The sequence below is a fragment of the Leucopleurus acutus genome, assembly GCF_964270905.1.
Source record: "Leucopleurus acutus genome assembly, chromosome: 19".
NCBI lineage: Eukaryota > Metazoa > Chordata > Mammalia > Artiodactyla > Delphinidae > Leucopleurus > Leucopleurus acutus.
This window is the reverse complement of record NC_139161.1, coordinates 30,509,301-30,528,405: the sequence shown is the minus strand read 5'-3', so window position 1 is coordinate 30,528,405 and position 19,105 is coordinate 30,509,301. Positions and strand designations below refer to the sequence as shown.

General features: G+C 40.0%; 1 protein-coding gene across 2 annotated transcripts; it reads right to left on the bottom strand.

Moving 5' to 3' along the window:
* Positions 1–7,968: 7,968 nt before the first annotated feature.
* On the bottom strand, positions 7,969–13,376 carry SRSF1 (serine and arginine rich splicing factor 1). Of its 2 annotated transcripts, XR_014326964.1 has the most exons (5): positions 13,093–13,376; positions 12,491–12,675; positions 11,952–12,124; positions 11,072–11,752; positions 7,969–10,156 (listed from the first exon to the last, which is right to left on the bottom strand). XR_014326964.1 is itself a non-coding variant. In XM_082861020.1 (4 exons), the coding sequence occupies exons 1-4, from the start codon at positions 13,284–13,286 to the stop codon at positions 11,558–11,560; spliced, it is 747 nt and encodes a 248-aa protein (XP_082717146.1). In that variant the 5' UTR covers positions 13,287–13,376; the 3' UTR covers positions 7,972–11,557. The 2 variants fall into 2 exon arrangements, 1 of the variants encoding a protein (XP_082717146.1); XM_082861020.1 differs by having other exon boundaries at positions 7,972–11,752.
* Positions 13,377–19,105: the final 5,729 nt, after the last annotated feature.

Sequence of the window (19,105 nt, the reverse complement as noted above, 5' to 3'; positions counted from 1 at the left end):
AACAAAGAAAGCATATGGAAGGATCCATGTTGGTACTACAATCCGTGTTTAGCCCTCTCCCCAGAGAATAGCTGCAAAAACTGAAAGGAAACCTTGACTACTAGAGGTAGGTTTGGGATTTGTTCCACAGTGACCTTAAAACTGCAGGAATTTTGGGATGGAAACTTACCCAGGGAAACAGGGAGGGGAGAGGGAAAAGGGCACCCCGAAGTCCAAGAGCTCCAATCAGTAAAGTTTAATTTAGTCTCTCCTGGTGGCTCTAAGAGCCCTGGTAAACACCTGGTCCTAGAGATATTGCACGGATGATACCTAAAGAGAATCAGCAGATACAGACCAAATTCAGTCTGTGCTAATTCCAACCCAGAATGACATACTCAAGGTTTTGAAAGGCCAGCCAGGACACCCCAGGGACTAACTTCCTAGTTCATAATGGATTCTAATCAATTTGAAGACAAAACAAAGACCTCCTAATGTGGATTCTCTTAGAAAAATGGCTCATGAGTAGGACTATGCCATAACTATTATCCTATTTCGGTAAACAAATATTTATCAAGCATCTATTAAACGCCAGGAACTGTACCAGTCAGTTACTGGAATACTTTTTAAGAATCTCCTCCAGTAGAAAAATCAAAACTTGAAAAGAAATAATTATAGAACAGTTAGACGTTTATACAAAGTGCTTATAAGATCACTGGGAAGGAAAATTTTAAAGGGGCTACTTGCTCTAATACTAAATGAGACTGCACCTCATTGGTTCTCACATGATAGCTTTGATACTGAAGATTGTCATCTAAGGTTGCTGAATATCAAAACTAATGCTTAAGAGGCTGTATGCTCAGGGCTAAGTATAATCCAGACTGTTACTGCAAACTGGAAAGTGGGAAGTGACCATGCATTGGCTTTTAAAACTGGTAAAGGAATTCAGTCCAGTTTTGTGTATTGGATCTATTTTGCTAATACAAATTTGTGTAAGTGTATACTCAGCTAACAAAACAAATGCATGTTTATAAACATTTACCCATTCTCAGAACCTTTTTTATGCTACTGTCTGTGGGGCTGCTGCCTAGTAAGAGTGACTGACCAGGCTCTGGCCGCTGTCTGACCTGCTATCCTTCTGTGGGGCCAACCTGACCAGAGGGGGTCAAAAGCTTCTCTGATGCTAGCTGTGCACTGCACACTGGAAAGACCCACTTTCTTGCTGCTGGGCTCTGGGCCATGGCCACTCTGACAAGATTAACACCAGCTTTGAAACAGCCCCCATCAACTCGGATAAGAACATGGATCAAAGACAGCACCATGGGACACCCTGGTGGCATCAGGTGGACATTACAGGTAGTGATCACTTGGGTCAAAGACTTACCTTCCCCCCCAACAACCTCCCCACTGGAAAAACGCTGTCCTTTAAAAAAAAAAAAAAGCAATGTAGTAATAAAATAAACAGGAATTTGTCACTAGAAAACAGATTCAATTTCTGGGCCTGTCACTTTAACATCTCTGAGCCTATTTCCTCAAACCCCAAAATAAGGCTAATAACATTTGAGAACTAAAAGGAGTCAAAGCACTTCATAAAACAACTACTTCCATTAAGAATGATGAAGTATTTGTCCTATGTCCTTGCATTTTTCCCTCCAAATTTGCCATTAAGAAGGTAGAAAGGGCATGAACCCTTTAAGTCACTACTTTGGAAATAAGCCCAATCTGATTGGAGGACCACACTGCATATCAGATCTAAGCTATGCAGTCCACCTGCCAAGGATTTCATGAACATACTTATTTATCCATACATATTTATTAAGGTGTGTATGTACTAACATACTATCCTGGAAAAAGTGTCAAAAAGTTATTAACATAGTCTTCGCTAAGAGTCTACCATGTAGTTGGGGGAAATAAAACATACATGAGACAACCAGACAACTTAATGGCAACATGCAAGTGTATGCATTATGTGACACTAAGTATGCTGAAGAAAAGCAAAGGAAAAATACAGTGCAGTTAGTCCAAGAATGCTTTTGTCTTTAGCTGATCATGAAGGGGTGGAAGAATATTTAATGGCACAAGGAATGTGGGTGCTTGTAAGACTTGTGGGTGTCTGCTAAATGTTTGCTGAGTCTCTTGGCTTTGAGAGAACTGCTTATGCTAGCTGATCCTCTATCAGCCTAAAGACCAGGGTCAGGGTCCTGGAGTAATGTTAAGATTCCCAAACCAAGGACATACTATCCAGTTTTTTCACTCTGTACGTGAATGCCTCTATAGATTACTAATAAAAAAGAACCAAAATAATTCAATCCCAACGAGAAATCTGTAGAAGTTCTCACTGATACAGGACCACTAAATTCAGAGAGAATTTAAGGCTTCTTTAAGAATCACGCTTAAGCAAGAAAGATGGAAAAAGGAGACCCAGGAGAAAGCAGCAAGAGAGCGAACTCCTCTGCTCTTTTAGGAGACAATGGCATCAATTCTTGAGATCTGTACTGAAAAGTAACAACTTTTGCAACAGAACAACTTTCTTTTTGACTTTGCAAGAATGATTTTGGGGGCAACATTTACTTTTCCAATTATACTTGGCTTAGGCTCGCATTTAAGTTACAGTTGACCCTTGAACACAGGCTTGAATTGCACAGGTCCACTTATACGTGTTTTTTTCAGTACATGTTACAATACTACACAACCCGCGGTTGTTTGAATCTACAGATGCGTAACTGCACATACAGAGGGTTGACTGTAGTTATCTGGAAATCTTACACTGCGTGGAGGGTCACCCCTGACCCTGGCATTAAGGGTCAACAGTAATTTGCATTTCCTAGCTTCATATCTGAGGAATTATTTGATGCAATGTTAGGATTATTACTTTCTCCAGTAATCTACCCAGTTAACCAACAGTTCGTAAAATAGGTTTCTATAGCACTTTGCTTTTAAGGAGTACTAAGTTCTTTCTCTTGTCAATCAATGTTTATTAAACTTGGCCAAATGGAGGTGGGAGACAAATCCAAATAGCATTTTGAAGAACCCTATCTGGCAAGTAAACATTTGGCTCACTGGGAAATACAAACACGACAAAAATTCCACTGGGTAGAAAAAATTAACACAAAAATTTCAACAGTAATAAGATAAGATTGGGAGGAGACTAAATGCATCACAGAGACGAGAGCTATTATATGGGTTTAGAAGCTTGCTTTTTATAGTTTCAGAAATTAAATTTAACTTGATAGTGATAAGGATTTGAAGCTGCAGGGTGAGTGCTAATAAGAGGGAAGGAGAAAAGTCTGAAAACATAAAATACAGAAGGAAAAACAAGCATGGTCAGTAAAATATTTACCAGATCAGCCAGAGCAGGGGAAGATGTGATTGCAAATGGTGCTAAATTGTAGACTATAACCCATTGTTTCATACTAGGGAGTGACAGTTTTAGGAAGATCAGATTTGATGGCCAGGATGGAGACGGGTCGTCAAAACCAGTTAACTAGTTTTTCATTACTTTAGTAATGAATTTGGGTGCACAGACAAGGATGCCAGTATGGCAAATGAACATGGGACACAAATCCAAACAGCATTTTGAATAACTCTATCTGGTAAGTAAACAGAATCTCTATCTAGCTCAAGTCATAGATACAATGGTACTGTGGCTAATAACTGGTGAGATTAAGTCGCAGCACTTGACTCTCACATTGCTGCATGTTTACTACCTAGTTTTAGAGGACAAATGAGTCACTGAAGATTTTTTTTGTAGTGTGCTTGCTGTACTGCTAACCAACATTTTACATTCCTAGTCTTATGCTGTGGACGTCACTCTTATTTTGTAATTCAAGTTAAGAAAAAGTCTCCAAAAATTGTTAGAAACATACCAGGAGGTAAAAGGATGGAAAATGTCTTAATGTTACTTAGCTTTTTCTATAAGTATCAACTGAATAAGGATTTATTTCTAACTTGGAAACAAGAAACTGGGACTCTATTAACTGGTTACTTATTCAAGATACTCAGAAAGGGAAGTAAAGTAATGTGAATTTCTAGGTTTCTCTTCAAATGCAATTGAACTGAGTGACTCCTCGGTGCACAGCATTGTGCTATGTACCTGGGAAGAAAGGGGATGAGGTTATGACCTGTTAGAAAGGAGATATATATATAAACAACTCACTGATAAAGGCAGATTGGCTTAAGTTTTAAGATACAGTAGAACAATACTCTTCAGGAACAATGATGAAGGACCAATAGTGCTTATTCAGTGACTATCATGTGCCAGACACTGTCTTGGTTCCTTAGAAAGTAAAAACTCATGAATCAAGTAAGATGAGGTAGATAAGTGGATAGAGCAAGCAAGGTAGGTGATAAATGCTATACTAGACATACACGAAGTCTGTGCCAACACAGTATGACAGACGTTAGTTTTCAGAGAGGTGACTCGAGATTATTCAAGGTACGTTGCAGAGGGCTGACTCCGAATGAAGAAGAGATGGACGGCACTGCAGAAGGAAGAAACAGGAGGACCAAATACAAGAAATGCTGGACAATGCCAAGTCCTGGGTTATAGAGTATATCAGGGGGAAGGCTAGAGATCAGACTCAAAGGTAGGCCAGGGGCCAGGTTACCAATGGCCTCAGATTCAGTCCAGGACTTCCAAGTCCTAGTTAAAGGCGGTAGGTTGTCTTTTGTTCAACTGATGTAGCAGTCCATTCCAAAGGATTAAACCTAAATAAACCACCTGAAAGCTTATCCCAAACTTACAAATGCTCTCCTAATACCCAGCACTTCAGGGTACAATTCTGCCATGCCATCTGGCACTTAAAACAATCTCCAAGTTTAGTCTTTTTATTTTAAAGAGAATTCTAGATTTTCATTTGAGCAATTTAGGATTTATGGTCTCTCTTCACAAGTTAAATCAGGAAGATATCAGAGCTAAGATTTTTAGAATTAAGGAAAGGCATAATCTAGTGCACTTTTAGTTCTCTCAATCCAATTTGCAGCAAGGCTGCTAGTCCGCAACTACCTTCTGTAGCCTCATTTGCTACATGAAATGTGAGTTTAGCAAAGTAATCTCCACTTTGTAAACCTGATTGTATTTTCTCTTCTAAAATACCTTTATTTGTCCTCTTTTAGTGTCTTATTCTTCAAAGTAGACAAGTTCCTAACATTTGTGTTTTAAGGCAAGTGCTCCCATATTGGTGTTGACTAAATTGGATCAAGTGGGCCTAAAACACTTTAATACAATATTCTTAGTGACAATAAACAGGAAGCCTGTGTCCTTTACATTTTTGCAATGTAAAGTTGAAGGGGGGGTGGTGGGAATGACAAATGCTGAAGTGTTAGTTCCTAATAATTTTGGCTTTCTTAAAATAAAATGGCATTAAATAAACATGTCAAGAGAAGTCTGTACTGACTTTCTGATCACAAGATACTCTGCCTACTGAAACAAGGCCTGCAGAACAGAAAAATAAGGCTAACCAACCTGATGAATAAACAGGGTTTTAAGGCACACTAACAATCATTGGAAGTCTCAGTAATGCCAAGAAATAAAGATTAATTTCACTCCCCAAAGTGTTTCACACCATAAAAACAAATGATAAAGGCTTCTGAAAGCATACTTCATTCTTACATTATATGACCAATTTTGGGGCTAGATTTGGGGGGGGAGGCACACACACATCTACTCCTGTACCCAATTCTTACACTCTGGCCTTACTATTCCATACCTGGAGATATACAAGGTAGGCAGAAAAACAAGCAGATTCACATCTTTTGCATTTTCTCCTAAGTCCCAGAACCCAGTTAGTTTTCTGATTTACAGATTTACTCATCAAGTACTATTCAAAACCTAAATGAAAAGGGAAAGAATTCTGCCCAACAGATGGGGAGGCAAAGGTAAAGTTTCAGGAAAAAAACTTAGACCAAAAAACCCTAACTATGGAGCTGATATAGAGGATTAATATAGTTTCCACCTTGCTGTATGGATTCTTTACCCTAGGGTATTTCCTGGTTGATTTTGTATCATAGCTCCCTCTAGTGGCTAAGTAAATTTCCCTAGCGTTTACTCAAATAGGGAGTGGAATAGACCATTGTAAAAAAAACCCTACAAAAACCCAAACAACTCATTAGGCATTTGGCATCCCTACAAAATTAGTGTTTGTTCAAAGTATACTTGGTGAGGATGAATAAGGCATTCTAGAAAAGCTCTCAGTTTCTACTATCTTCACATTGGTAATTCTATTAATAATTGTAAAAGGAGTTAAAGATACTTTAACCTGATGGTTGAATGTTAGAACTTTTTCTAAGAAATGAAGATGAAACACCCAGGATCTACTTAACTCTAAATGTTTGTTCTGCTTCATTTGTGTTTTGCATACCTACCTAACCGGGAACGTCCTTATGCAAAGGTATGCTTGATTTTTCTCTCCCATAACCCAGTGAGGCATCTATTTTGAAATGTTTATTATGAGGTTACTTCTGCCTAAATTAACTAGTATTTGACAGAGACCACAGAAGCACCAAGCGACTTTTGTAATAAAAAAAAAATCCTTCTCTCCTTCCATCCCTACAAAATCACAACCACATTCAAGGTTGTCGGGTATAGCTTTCAAAGTTAGCAAGAAGCACCGCCCCCTACCCCCCAAGTTCTCAACCACAAGAATAAGCTGGTTGAAGTATACCGTTAACTTCTTGGATCTATATTTAAAGCAAAAGTTTTTGCCAGGATTACTATTTATTCAATAGACAATCACGAGAGACACAATGAACAGATGTTTCCTTATAATCTCTTTACTTCATGCCAATCCCACCTTTTCCTATAGGGTCATATTGATCAATGTTCCTGTAAAAAAAAAAAAAAGTACCAGAAAAAATTACCCCCAAATAGAGTATTCCACCATATAGGATGGGATGGCAGGATATTTCCTTCAATGGAGTACAACTGATGAGAGTCCACCATAGCAACAGAACATAAAGAAATGTGAGTCATACCTTTTCTTGTGGCTGCTTCAGTCTAAAAAGACGGGGAACTTACAGCTCAATCAATAAAGGATCCACAGTAACCGGTTTGTGTTCATTCACATGCTCAAAACTACACAGAAGCTTTCGCTCTGTGTATCCTGTAACAGTTCTACAATCCCTTATCCGGAACTCTCTGGGGCAGATGTATTTGAAATTCAGAGCTTTTTGCACTTTATAAAATGCATATATATACCATATATCATATATAGACCCTTTATCACATAACACTCTCAGCAAAACCTATGGCAACTGACACATCAATATTTCTGCAGGAAGACAATTCAGTCACAGTTAAGTGCAAAACAAAGGCATCGATTTTGGTCACATTTTATATTCAATTTTGCTCCACAACAAAAAACTTTGTTTTTGGAGTTTTGGGATAAGAGATTGTGAACCTGTTTTCTGCCTTTGCATTCTTCATACCATGACAGAAATAAGCTAAACCATAGGATGGTTATAACAGAACTTCAGTCTCATGGAGTTTCTTTCCTTTTAATACTATTTATGGTAAATACAGACATATAACTTATTTTGTTTGCAATTTCATCACAACTTCATGTACAAAGTAAGCAAAAATGCACACAAGAAATTCATCTTCACAGAAACTTGAAAAAAAGAACACCAGCCCTAATGAGCAAATATATTTCAAAGACAAAACTGAGAAAGTTAAAATTCTAGAATCATATGGAACTTAAGCACTATGCGTGGATACACGAATAATGGAATATATTATTAAACTATAAAATTTAGGGGAAAAAACATTTTAAATGAGGGAAATCTGTCCATATTCCAAAGAGTTTTTTAAATTAATAAAATTCAGATCCCAAACAATTAGGAATCAGAAAATGGGTTTCTTACCTTTTGTTTCCAGAAGGATGTGGGCTGAACAGCAAGGTGGGTTACTCAATCTGACGTTATGAAAAATAATTGCTTCTTAGAGACTTAAGTTTTTCCTTGGTTAGAAAATAATAAACTAATTATAGGCTCCCTACAATATCTAAGGGGACATAAATAGGGAGAAAAGGGGAAAATCCAAGACAGCTTTTTTAGTTCCAAAAGGGTGTGACTTTCTTCTAATAGCTGCTAATCTAGGTAGAGATTTAAGGTCCATTTCCTAAGACTGAAAAACAGCAAGTCTGCCTCTCCCCTTACAGCATTTAGCTGTCTGGTCTTACTGAACTGGAAAACCTGCATCCTTCTACCTTTCATACAGTTAAGTCCTCTCTAATGTTAAACAGCCTATATACTAGGGAAGTAATATTTTCTACCTCACTTCAGTCAGGGGTTGGAACTACCTGTAGTAGAGCACATCTTTCAGCGTAGCTTAAATGCAATTTAAGTGATGGCAACTTAACTTTGCCAACTTTGAGCGATGGCAATTTTCATTTTGGTCCTGTTTCCAAAATATTCAATGAACACAAATGAACCCAGGCTTGCTTAAGTCTAGCTCATGTTAATCTTCCCAAAACTAGTCATTAAAAAATACCAATTGTATATTCTACAGATGAAACAGAACTTGTTTTACGTGCCTGTCTGCTCTTGAACAGTTGTTTTGAATTCTCACGTAACTAGAGTTACTCCCTTAATGAATCTATACCAAGTGTTTTGCTTAAATACTTAAAATGGAATCCTAATTTTGAACTTCCTCCTGACATTCCAAAATCCCTCCTCTTCCTCCTGACATTCCATAAGGTTCACTTAAATGTACTGGTTGGGTGACCTTATGCAAATCCCTTTGGGCCCATTTTCTCTACTACCAAGATTTCTAGTGTTTCCTAGGTTTGAAATTACGTCAACTGAATAGCAATCTTAAATTCTGCTTCCAAGGATAATTAACACCCAAGGGAAATGTTACGACTTAGCTACCTTTTGGGTGTAGAAAAAGAATGGTTTGATGGTTTTGACTAGCTATCAGGAAATCAGAAGATTAGGAATTCTAAGTAAAAACCCCTCCCCAACTCTAAATTGAAAACTTAGCACCAAGGGGCTATGAGGTAAAGATACAAAAACCAGTAGACTACAAGATGTAATCACTGCTTTGGTATGTTCTGGATACAGAATAACTTTATGGTTGAGAAGACTTCCAAGGCAAAATTCTAAAGAATGCCCAGCTTTTTATTAGCAATGATTTACTCAAATAAGCAGTTAATCTTCTAGTGTGCTATTCACACTTTGAACAGAAAATGTAATTTACGTTAAGAATCCTAATCTGTGCTGAATTTAAAACTTACCAATTTTTTAGATGAGTTTAGTTTTATTGAGAAACTCAAAGGCTAATAACACCATTAATTTACTAGTCCTCACCCAATTTTGCACAAAACCCTATGCTGTCTAGATGATCACCCAAAATAAGCAGCATCTATAAGCTTTTCATCATTTTTAAATCAAAGCTCTGAAACTTATCCTTCAGAGACTAGATCACCGCCTCACTTACCATATTACATACACAATTGCCTTATTCTCATTTTTTATCTTCCCCTGAAGACTTTTCACAACAATTAACAGATAGCTAATAGCATTTATTAGAAAAGTCCTTTCAAGAACCTTTAATTTACTAACACATAAACACAAGAATCGGAATCTTATCAATTTAAAGTATTAACTGAGACTAGTCAACCAGTAAAAATTCTTACAAGAGGAAAAAGGACAACCATGCATAGTTTTTTTAAAAAAATGTTTATTTTTTCAAAGAAAAACGGCAATAGCCAATTGGAAACCTACTTAGTCTTCAACTCCAATTTTGTTTTCTTTAAATTTAGAAGTGACTTACTGTTTTACTATTTTAAACAAACCCCCCCTTTCCCCTTTAAATGTTTACCATCTACTCGTGCTGAATCCTTCCAAGGAGATTGCTCCAGCGTATATCTCCAGGTCCTCGCTTTGCTCCTTTTACCAAAAAATGCAAAACACAATTCCATCGTGCATCTTAAGGGCTCCAATCGTCAAAAATAGGAAAAAAAAAAAATCTTTGGAATAGCCAATTAAGTTGAATAAAAAAAAAAAAAATCCACACGAATGCGGTTTGGTTGGGGCAGGAATCCACTCCTATGTTCCTGGTAATCTGATCCCGCTCCATGAATCCTTGTAATTCATCCTCCCTATCCTATCCACATTATGATTTGAATCCAATGATCCAGCTCCAAGGATTGGGATCCAGTGAGCCCTCTCCAATCCAAACCTTTATAACCAGCAAAACCAAAAAAGAGGAGGCAAAATGTTAGATACTGTAATCAAAAAAGGTTTCTGGGGAATGATGAGTTATGTCTGTCATCAGTTTAACAGATGTACATCAATAACTATCAAATTCCCCAAAACAAGTTTCTGAATGGTGTTCAGATAAATTTTAGAAACTTAATCATCATAGAGACTAACTGGAAGAAGCATTTTATATTTACAGTTCAACTGATAATGCCAACACTTGTTACTGTACAGCGTATTACAGGTTTTGTGGTTGCAAAAAGTCATGTAGTTGAGTTTACTGGTATTGCTACCCACCTAAGTCTAAACTAAATCTAATGCTCCCATCTGTAATTTAATTTGTAAATTAAAGTGTTTTAAACATATGAGTCAATTATGAATATTAGTTTAAAGGGGAAGGTGAGACTTAAAAGTATTCCCAACTAGATTATCTACACCAATACGTTGGAACTCTATATTTTGCTTTCATTTTGTCTTAAAAAAAATGAAGTAGCAACGCTATATCAGTCACACAGAGGACATGCAGATTTAGCAGTATTGATATTATACTCTATCCGGTTGGAATTAAAGACACCCTGTACCCACATGTACACCAACAGCAGGTCACACATTAACAGTTGTAACTAAGCATTGTGACAAATTAGCCAGTTCTTCCCACATTAGTCCCTATTAAAACAAAAAAGGGTAGGGAGTAAAATAAATTGTTACAAAATGGGCAACGTAATTTTGCCACAATTGCCAAGGTTTAAAGAGCAAAGCAATTGTAGCTAAAGGTAACTGCATAAGATGTTTGCAAGTGTTTTAAGGTAGATGTACAATCATTTTAAACCCTTGCCTTTTAGTATAAGGTCAATACTGCCAATTTCATCTGTGACAATAGCACTTGGAGTCATACCATTGCCTCCATTATTGATCTGATCCTCCTCAATCCTCCTTTTGACAATCCTAAAATGATTGAAATGTGCTCCACAATCCTTAATCCAAAGCATTCTTAATCCATCTCTTCAGATATGTCTACAGAAAGACACATGAAAAGCAAGATAAACATAAGAACTTCCCCAGGTAAGAGAACCACAAACACCCCCAACAACCCAGTTCACACAAACCAGAGCAGAATAGACATTTACATAATATCACAGTCTGAAGAGCATGGAGAGTTAACTAAATTTAAACAATCCTGTCTATGACATCACTTAAAATACAATTTATCAGACATGAGGGGAATGTAGATGTTAGGAGCAAGGGGATATTACACAAGAATGCAATTCAACACTTTAGCCCATTCTGAACAAAACAGTTTGAATTAAAAAATGAAAAGATTGTACTGAATAAAGGAAAACTGTATACAACACGGGTTCTACAAAAAGTGTCACCAATCATCTTATGTACGAGAGCGAGATCTGCTATGACGGGGAGAATAGCGTGGTGATCCTCTGCTTCTCCTTGGGGAATAACTGCGACTCCTGCTGTTGCTTCTGCTACGGCTTCTGCTACGACTACGGCTTCGAGATCGAGATCTTCCATAACTTGGACTTCTGGGCCCATCAACTTTAACCCGGATGTAGGCAGTTTCTCCCTATTGAATAGACAGAACTTTCGATTGAAAGATCTAAGCTTTCACCTGTCTTCAGGCATGCTGAATTCAATGTAACTTAAACCAGAGGCACTTTACTGGGTTTACTCGGACACCCTTGCCTGAATCTTACCTTCAAATTCCACTGTTAAGACCACTGTATCCAATTCTGGCCAAAGAAAAGAATAAGTGTATAACCTACCTCATGAGATCTAAACTTAGTGTTATCCAGTTTTCGAACTGCATAGGTCATATCTTCTTTCCGTACAAACTCCACGACACCAGTGCCATCTCGGTAAACATCAGCATAACATACATCACCTGCTTCACGCATGTGATCCTTCAAATCCTGCCAGCTTCCACTTGGAGGCAGTCCTGAAAAAGTTATTTTTTTTCAATACCAATTATCCTAAAGTTCACATTAAACTTAAAATTTACATTAGAACAAAGATTACTTTAAAATTAACGATTATTTTTAACATCCTAGGTTAAGGAGCTGTTAAGACTCTGGAATCAAGAGCCCAAAATTATTTGCAAAGTAAGGATCTTCATATTCTAGGTACTGCAACCTAATTTGGCAAATCTCAAATACAGCAATCCCTGTTTACTAAATTCACCCACAGGACTAAAATAATTTAAGACCTGGCATGAAAACTCGCATTTGTCAAACTGGTCATGCAAGGAAAACTTTAAAATGGTTTCTGCCCCCTTTCATCAACTCGCACGGAACGGTCAACTCACCAGAGACAACCACTCTGTTTTCAGAGCGCCTGGACGGGGGACCATAGCGGCCTCGGGGAGCCCCGCCACCTCCACCCCCGCCGCCGCCTCGGCCTGTACCACGGCCGCTTCGAGGAAACTCCACCCGCAGACGGTATCCATCGTAATCGTAGCCGTCGCGACCATACACCGCGTCTTCCGCATCCCTGCGTGATCACAGAAGAGCAAAGGGGTAAGGAAAAGGACCGGGAGGGGCGGCTAACTCGGTCGGAGAGCTAGCGGCCCCCCGCACATGCGCACCTGGCGTGGAAGAGCCCACATGCGCTGCATAATAGGAAGGGCCCCTCCCCCACCCAGAAGCACGCCAGGCTGCCGACCACTACGGCAGCCCTCGGCGCCCCAGTTGCCCGCTCCGAGCCTGCAAGTCGGCTCTGGGGCCGTCCGGAGGGCCCAGCCACAAGAGAAGCCTCGACGACTCGGCTCCTCACTCCACTCCTGCATGGGCGATTCGTCTTGCTCCCAACCTCAGAGCCCACCTCCCCATTCTCTATGCGAAGGCCTTGGAGCCTTCCCCAACTACTCCAACCGATTTCCTCAAGGCAGCAAGACCCTGACCGCCTCACCGCGGGTCCTCGAACTCAACGAAGGCGAAGGGCGGTCCTCCGCGGCGGTTCTTCAGATCGATGTCGCGGATAGCACCGTATTTGTAGAACACGTCCTCAATGTCCTTGGTTCGGATGTCTGGAGGTAAGTTCCCCACGTAGATGCGGCAGTCGTTGTTCCCTGCCGGCCCACGAATCACACCACCTCCCGACATGGCGGCGACGAAAGGCGCGGACTCGAGAACAGGTCTTCCCACCAAGCCTAGCGAACAGCAGAGCGAGCCCACAGCTACACCACGTCTCCCGCGGCCCCTCCAAAATGGCGCCTTTATCAGCTCGGCGCACGGATATGGGGGGAGGGAGGAAGAGAAGCGGGAGGAAGCAGCTATTCGATCTCACTACGCACGCGCAGAAGCGTAACGGGTGCTGCGAAAGGGACGCTGGCGCACGCGCGACGTCACCCTCCGCGCGAAGGGAAAAAAAGTTCCCGCGTTCCCGATTTTGTGGAGAGGTTCGCGAATGAAGTGACCGGCTGAGTGGTAAAGATTAAATACAGAGCCCTCATAAAAGGGGCTATTAACCTCTGTCGAGTACTAAAGAATAATCAGTTTCCCCAGGAATGGGTCTCTTAAAGCAACGGCGCCCTGAAAGGATTTGGTGAAACCTAGCCGAGAGCTTTGTCCCACCATGCTCTGCGGTGTTAACGGCCTTTGGCGGGAAAGACTCACGGGGGCGGAGTCTAAGGGGGCGGGACCGGGCGGTTGCTCCGGAAACGGGGGCGTCCTAGGAGAGTGCGCCTAGTTCAGGAGTTGCGTTGTCTGTGATTCAATGCAGAGCCAAGCCGTGACTTTGTCTTTCCGCCGCATCTCCTGCGAACTGGCCGTGAGCTGCTTACGTAAGTGTCTCATGGAGGGGAACCCAGCTTAGATTCCTTAGTAAATAGACTACACTAAAGTACCGTTACACCTTCGGTGCAGAACCGAGCTTTGTATATAGCTCAGTTAAACACTCCTTGTGCTAGTGGCGGTGACTCGTGCTCTGACCAGTCATTGGTGGTACCTGCCACACAGGACCCAGACCTCTGCTTCTCTCTTCAACAGCCTATCGCTAGGCCCAACGCAGCGGAAAGGTCCAGTGAAGGGCGCAGAATGAATTGTGCCTGTTATTTCTCCAGCTGCTCTCAAAGAACGAGGAAAAGCGCTCCTGCCTCTGCGTATTGCAGAATCCTGAAGTTCCTTCCTTTTTTCAAGTCATTACCGGGCTTCTCAAGTAATATGAATGAGCACAATGAATGTGTGAGTACTACTGGGACCACTGGAGGCCACAGTTGCTGCTCAGGACTGATCCTGGTAGCATGCTGGTCCAGGGAGATAAGAACTTTTTACATTTTTTCCTCAGTGACATCTGAAATCTAGATTTTTATATGAAATGCTGGGGTTTTTAAATATTAGTGATGAATTCAAATTAAAAAAAACAACAACCCTGCAGTTATCAATATGCTAAAACAGATCTGCACCCTAAGTGTAAGGAATTTTTTTCATATTATGTATTTATTTGCAACTCCCTCTCCCCAGGGATGTGAGGCAGTTTACAGAGATACCATAAAACATTACTAAAACTGGATGGAGAAATCACGGGGAAAATAAGGGTGGAGGATTAAAATGAAGGCATCGATAAGATTAGTACACAAAATGCCTGCAGTAATAATTTGATGAACTCCTAGAGATGGACTGCAAATTTGCCTGTGGCCATCCCGGAAGTCACAGTAAAGAAAGGAACACAGTATGTTCAAAATCCAAAGTGCCTTTGAAATTTAAAAAAATAGATCGTTTAGCAGAAGGGCATGTTTTCAGTTCTGAAAGTTGACTGAATGTATTTTACAAATGTTTCTAGTAATCCAAAAATACAAATTTAATTTGCTCCTCAACAGATCCATAGAGGATCTTTGGTAGTCCTTGAAATCTCTTTGGTGGTTTCCAAAATTATGAGTATATGTGCATGTACTTTTTTGTCTGTCCTTTAGCTCAGGAGTCCCCAACCCCTGCGCTGAGGACTGATACTGTTCGTGACCAGGCCGCACAGCAGGAGATGAACTGCAGGCGAGTGAGCAAAGCTTCATCTGCCGCTTCGCACCGCTCCCCGTTGCTCGCATTACCGCCTGAACCTTCCCACCCGACCCCCCCATCCACGGAAAAATTGTCTCCCACGAAACTGGTCCCTGGTGCCAAAAAGGTTGGGAACCGCTGCTTTAGCTCATCCTTCAATGACATATTTTTAAACTGAACTTTCAATTTAAAGAGAGAAGACCCTGGGAATTTCCTGGAGGTCCAGTGGTTAGGACTTCTTCCTTCCACTGCAGGGAGCATGGGTTCCATCATTCCATCCCTGGTCAGGGAATCCCACATGCGCAGTGCGGCCAAAAGAAAAAAAAAGAGAAGACCCTGATAATTTTTCAGTGAGAAGCTGACCAAAAGGGACACTATTTCAACAGATTTATTCAGCTTCTAGCACTATCCTACTTGGTTAGCAGCAGAAGAGATGAGAGTTTTTAAAGAATTCCAGGCACATCATGTATGTGTTCTTACATTCAATATTTATTTACTGAGCACATTTTCTATCTAATTTTATCCATCCATTTATGATTATTCAGATTCATCTTTGGTTGATTAATGTTAAGTCAGTAATAACTGAAGTGATTTAAACATAGGTGCTTTTGATTTCAAGGCATTTTCATTCCAGAAAAATAAGAAAACCATGAATTTGCTTTGATTTATTCTTGTCTAATTTAATGCAGTCATTTCTGATTCTGTTCAGTTCAGAAGAATACAGGGTAAAATTTAATAGAGAGTGAATAGGACATTCTTGTTTCTCTCTTGGCCTATTTTACCGTGTTTGAGTGTAACCAAATTGTAGGTTCTGGGGTCTCTTGTAACCGAAAGTGGGGTTCGGCTGCTCACTGCTCAGAAACCAATAAAGGCCAGGTTGGTGGAAAGGAATGTTCGCTTTATTTTGGATGCCAGTGACTGTGGGGGAGGGTAGATGCCTGTCCAAAAGGCCGACTCCCCCCACCCCTCCGCCCCCGACAATTGGGGCAAGAGCTTTTATAGACAGAGGGAGGGGGCCACATGCAGAAATAATACAGTCAGCTCTGACAGTCATCTTGAAATTGGTCATCAGTGGTCTTACCAGTGTCATCTTGATTGTTTTAGGTACAGTTAATCTTCAGTTCCAGGTTCTGTTTGTTTCCATTTCTTTGAGGCCAGTTTTCGGAATTGTGGAAGCTTATGTCATGGCTACAGCCTGGTCATCATGTAGTTAACTTCTTCCACCTGGTGGGGGCTTCAGTGTCTATAAGACAGCTCACAGGATGTGGCTCAGAATATTGTCTATAGCCCTTAAGGAGGAACTAAAGGTTCTTGACTATGCTTAATGACTAAACTATTATTATTTGGTCTCCTATGTTTTCTTTGTTTCTGCATTTTCTCACTTCTCTGATTAAACTTATCCTTTGGCTAAAGTTTTTCCACAGACAAAAGGCGGGCTGGGACTTCCTTGGTGGTGCAGTGGTTAAGAATCTGCCTGCCAATGCAGGGGACACGGGTTTGAGCCGAGGTCCGGGAAGGTCCCACATGCCGCAGAGCAACTAAGTCCGTGCGTGACAACTACTGAGCCTGTGCTCTAGAGCCCGTGACCCACAACTACTGAGCCCACGTGCCACAACTACTGAAGTCCGCGCGCCTATAGCCTGTGCTCTGCAGCAGGAGAAGCCACCGCAATGAGAAACCTGTGCACCACAATGAAGAGTAGCCCCGCTCGCCGCAAGTAGAGAAAGCCCGCGCACAGCAGCGAAGACCCAACGCAGCCAATAAATAAATAAATAAATATTTTTTAAAAAGGCAGGCTAAGGACATGGGTGCGGGGGGGGGCAAGGACCATAGGGTCCTGGTCTATTTCACTATGACAAGGTCAGGGTGTAGCAAGAAAAGTCTGGATGGCTGTTTATCAAGGTCTCCTTGGGTGACATTAGCTTGGAAATTATTGCATTTAAGGGTATGATCTTATACTATCAGTGTCCCAGAGTAGATTGGCATGTTTTAGGACACAAGAGTGAAAAACAAGAAAGCGAATAAACCAAACCATTTGTTCATTTGTTGGGGGGTGAAACAGATTCATTTTTGATAACCGTGATGTTCAAATTGTACACACCAAGAAAACTTTTTGTCAGGTCTGGAAAGCAAATCAGACAGTTTCTTAGTAAATAAGGAATCAAAACAAAATGAGGTGAATCGCTTTGAGAGATGTCTCATTCAGATCCTGGTGAAACCTGATAAATGATCCCTGCCCCACAGCAGAGTGTACCTCTTCAAAGACAGGAAGATTCATACCCTCTGGACTTTGCATCTCTGTTCCCCGAATAGTGCTGGGTAAAGATTGGCAATTCTCTGTCTGTAGGCTAATCTTCATGCAAAATTTTCTCTGAACAGTGTACTATACAATTAATTAGATCTTTGCTGACCAGATTACAGCCACTTCGTTTTGCCTCCTGAGATCACCTCCTCATCTTAATTAGGGCTTTAGAGTGTTTCTAAACTCCTCAGTTACACAGTCACAGACAGTTTTATGGATTGCTCTCACAATTCATTAAGTATGGATTTTACCAGTTTAATTCTTAGAAGCTGCCTATTTCAATACTGTTGCTGTGTATGTAAAGTTACTTCCGCAAAAAGAAACTTTAAATGCTTTCGATTCAATCCTGTAAGTATAAACTAGTGTAAGCACTATACTGTACCCTGGAAATAATTACTTCGGGAAAAAAGGAAATTCAAAGAGTTAGTTACCGTAAGGGTTGAAATCACAAGACTCAGTTTTTCAGTGATTTTCCTAACACTTAAAATCTACCTGTGGTGATGGTTACACAAATCTGTAAATATACCAAAAACCATTGAATTGTACAAGTAAAGCAAGTGAATTGTATGGTATATAAATTATAACTCAATAAAAAATTTTTTAAATGACTGGGGAAAGAAATATCTCCACAATCAGCAAAATCACTCTCCAGTACCATTCCTCTAAAGGTGTTATTAAGGCTTGGAGGTGTTCTAGAGTAATTTGCACTGAAATATGCCTTCCCTAATCTGGAAATTCTGTTTTCAGTATTTGTGTATCAATCCTTACTGTCATTTCTGGGGATAACTGTTAGCTTTACTAGGTGAAGAGACACAAAGATTAGGAGTACTTAATTCTGCCATGAATAGCAGTTACTTCCAGAAGGAGTTCACTTGCATAGTTCTCTATTCCCTTGTTCCACCTGTTTAGTGATTAGTATTCTCTGAGAAAAGAAGAAATATTAATGGTATATCTTTTTATTTCATTTATATTTGTCTCATCTTCCCTAGTAAACTAGGTTGAGGACAGATTTTTGCTGTAATTCCCTTTATTACGAGTACATTTTCTGTTAAAATGAATATTATTGACTATTTCCTGACTGCTCTTTGAAAATAATGGGACTTTAGATGAGCAGAATGTTGTTTCTATGGAAACTGTATCATGTTTCTGTCAGTGGATAGACACAATGGGTACAAGGATTGTTTTTCATTTCACAGTGTAATAATAGCCACTTTTCAAGCCCAAGTAAATCATCTAATAATATAGTCTTGGTAATCTTATTTTAGGACTGGCCTCCCTCATTCTTTGATTCTTCTTGTTTTGTTTTTGGCTAATTCTGCCCATCTTTACTGTCCTATTACGGATAACAATAACATGATTTTCCCAGAAAACAGCTCTCAAAATGATCTATTACAAAGAGATATATTTCTTCCATGTCTCCCTCTTCCTATTGATATTATTACTCCCTCTCTCCCTCTTCTTGCTTAAGTTCTTTCTCTTAAAAATTAAAACACCAAATCATATTGTACATAATTGGAGTAAATGGCTGTTTAAAGAATTATAATAAAAATATGGCAGATATCCTTTATTTGCTAACAATGCTATCTTTTTTGGCAATTTTATGTTATACTATGAGTCCTATATAAGT

Bases quoted from the DNA above. Each gene is read 5' to 3' on its own strand.
- SRSF1 (XM_082861020.1), bottom strand. From the start codon at position 13,286: ATGTCGGGAGGTGGTGTGATTCGTGGGCCGGCAGGGAACAACGACTGC. The intron at 12,676-13,092 runs GTGAGGCGGTCA...GTGATCACGCAG, and splicing joins GTTGAGTTCGAGGACCCGCG to GGATGCGGAAGACGCGGTGT. The intron at 12,125-12,490 runs GTGAGTTGACCG...TAACTTTTTCAG, and splicing joins AAACAGAGTGGTTGTCTCTG to GACTGCCTCCAAGTGGAAGC.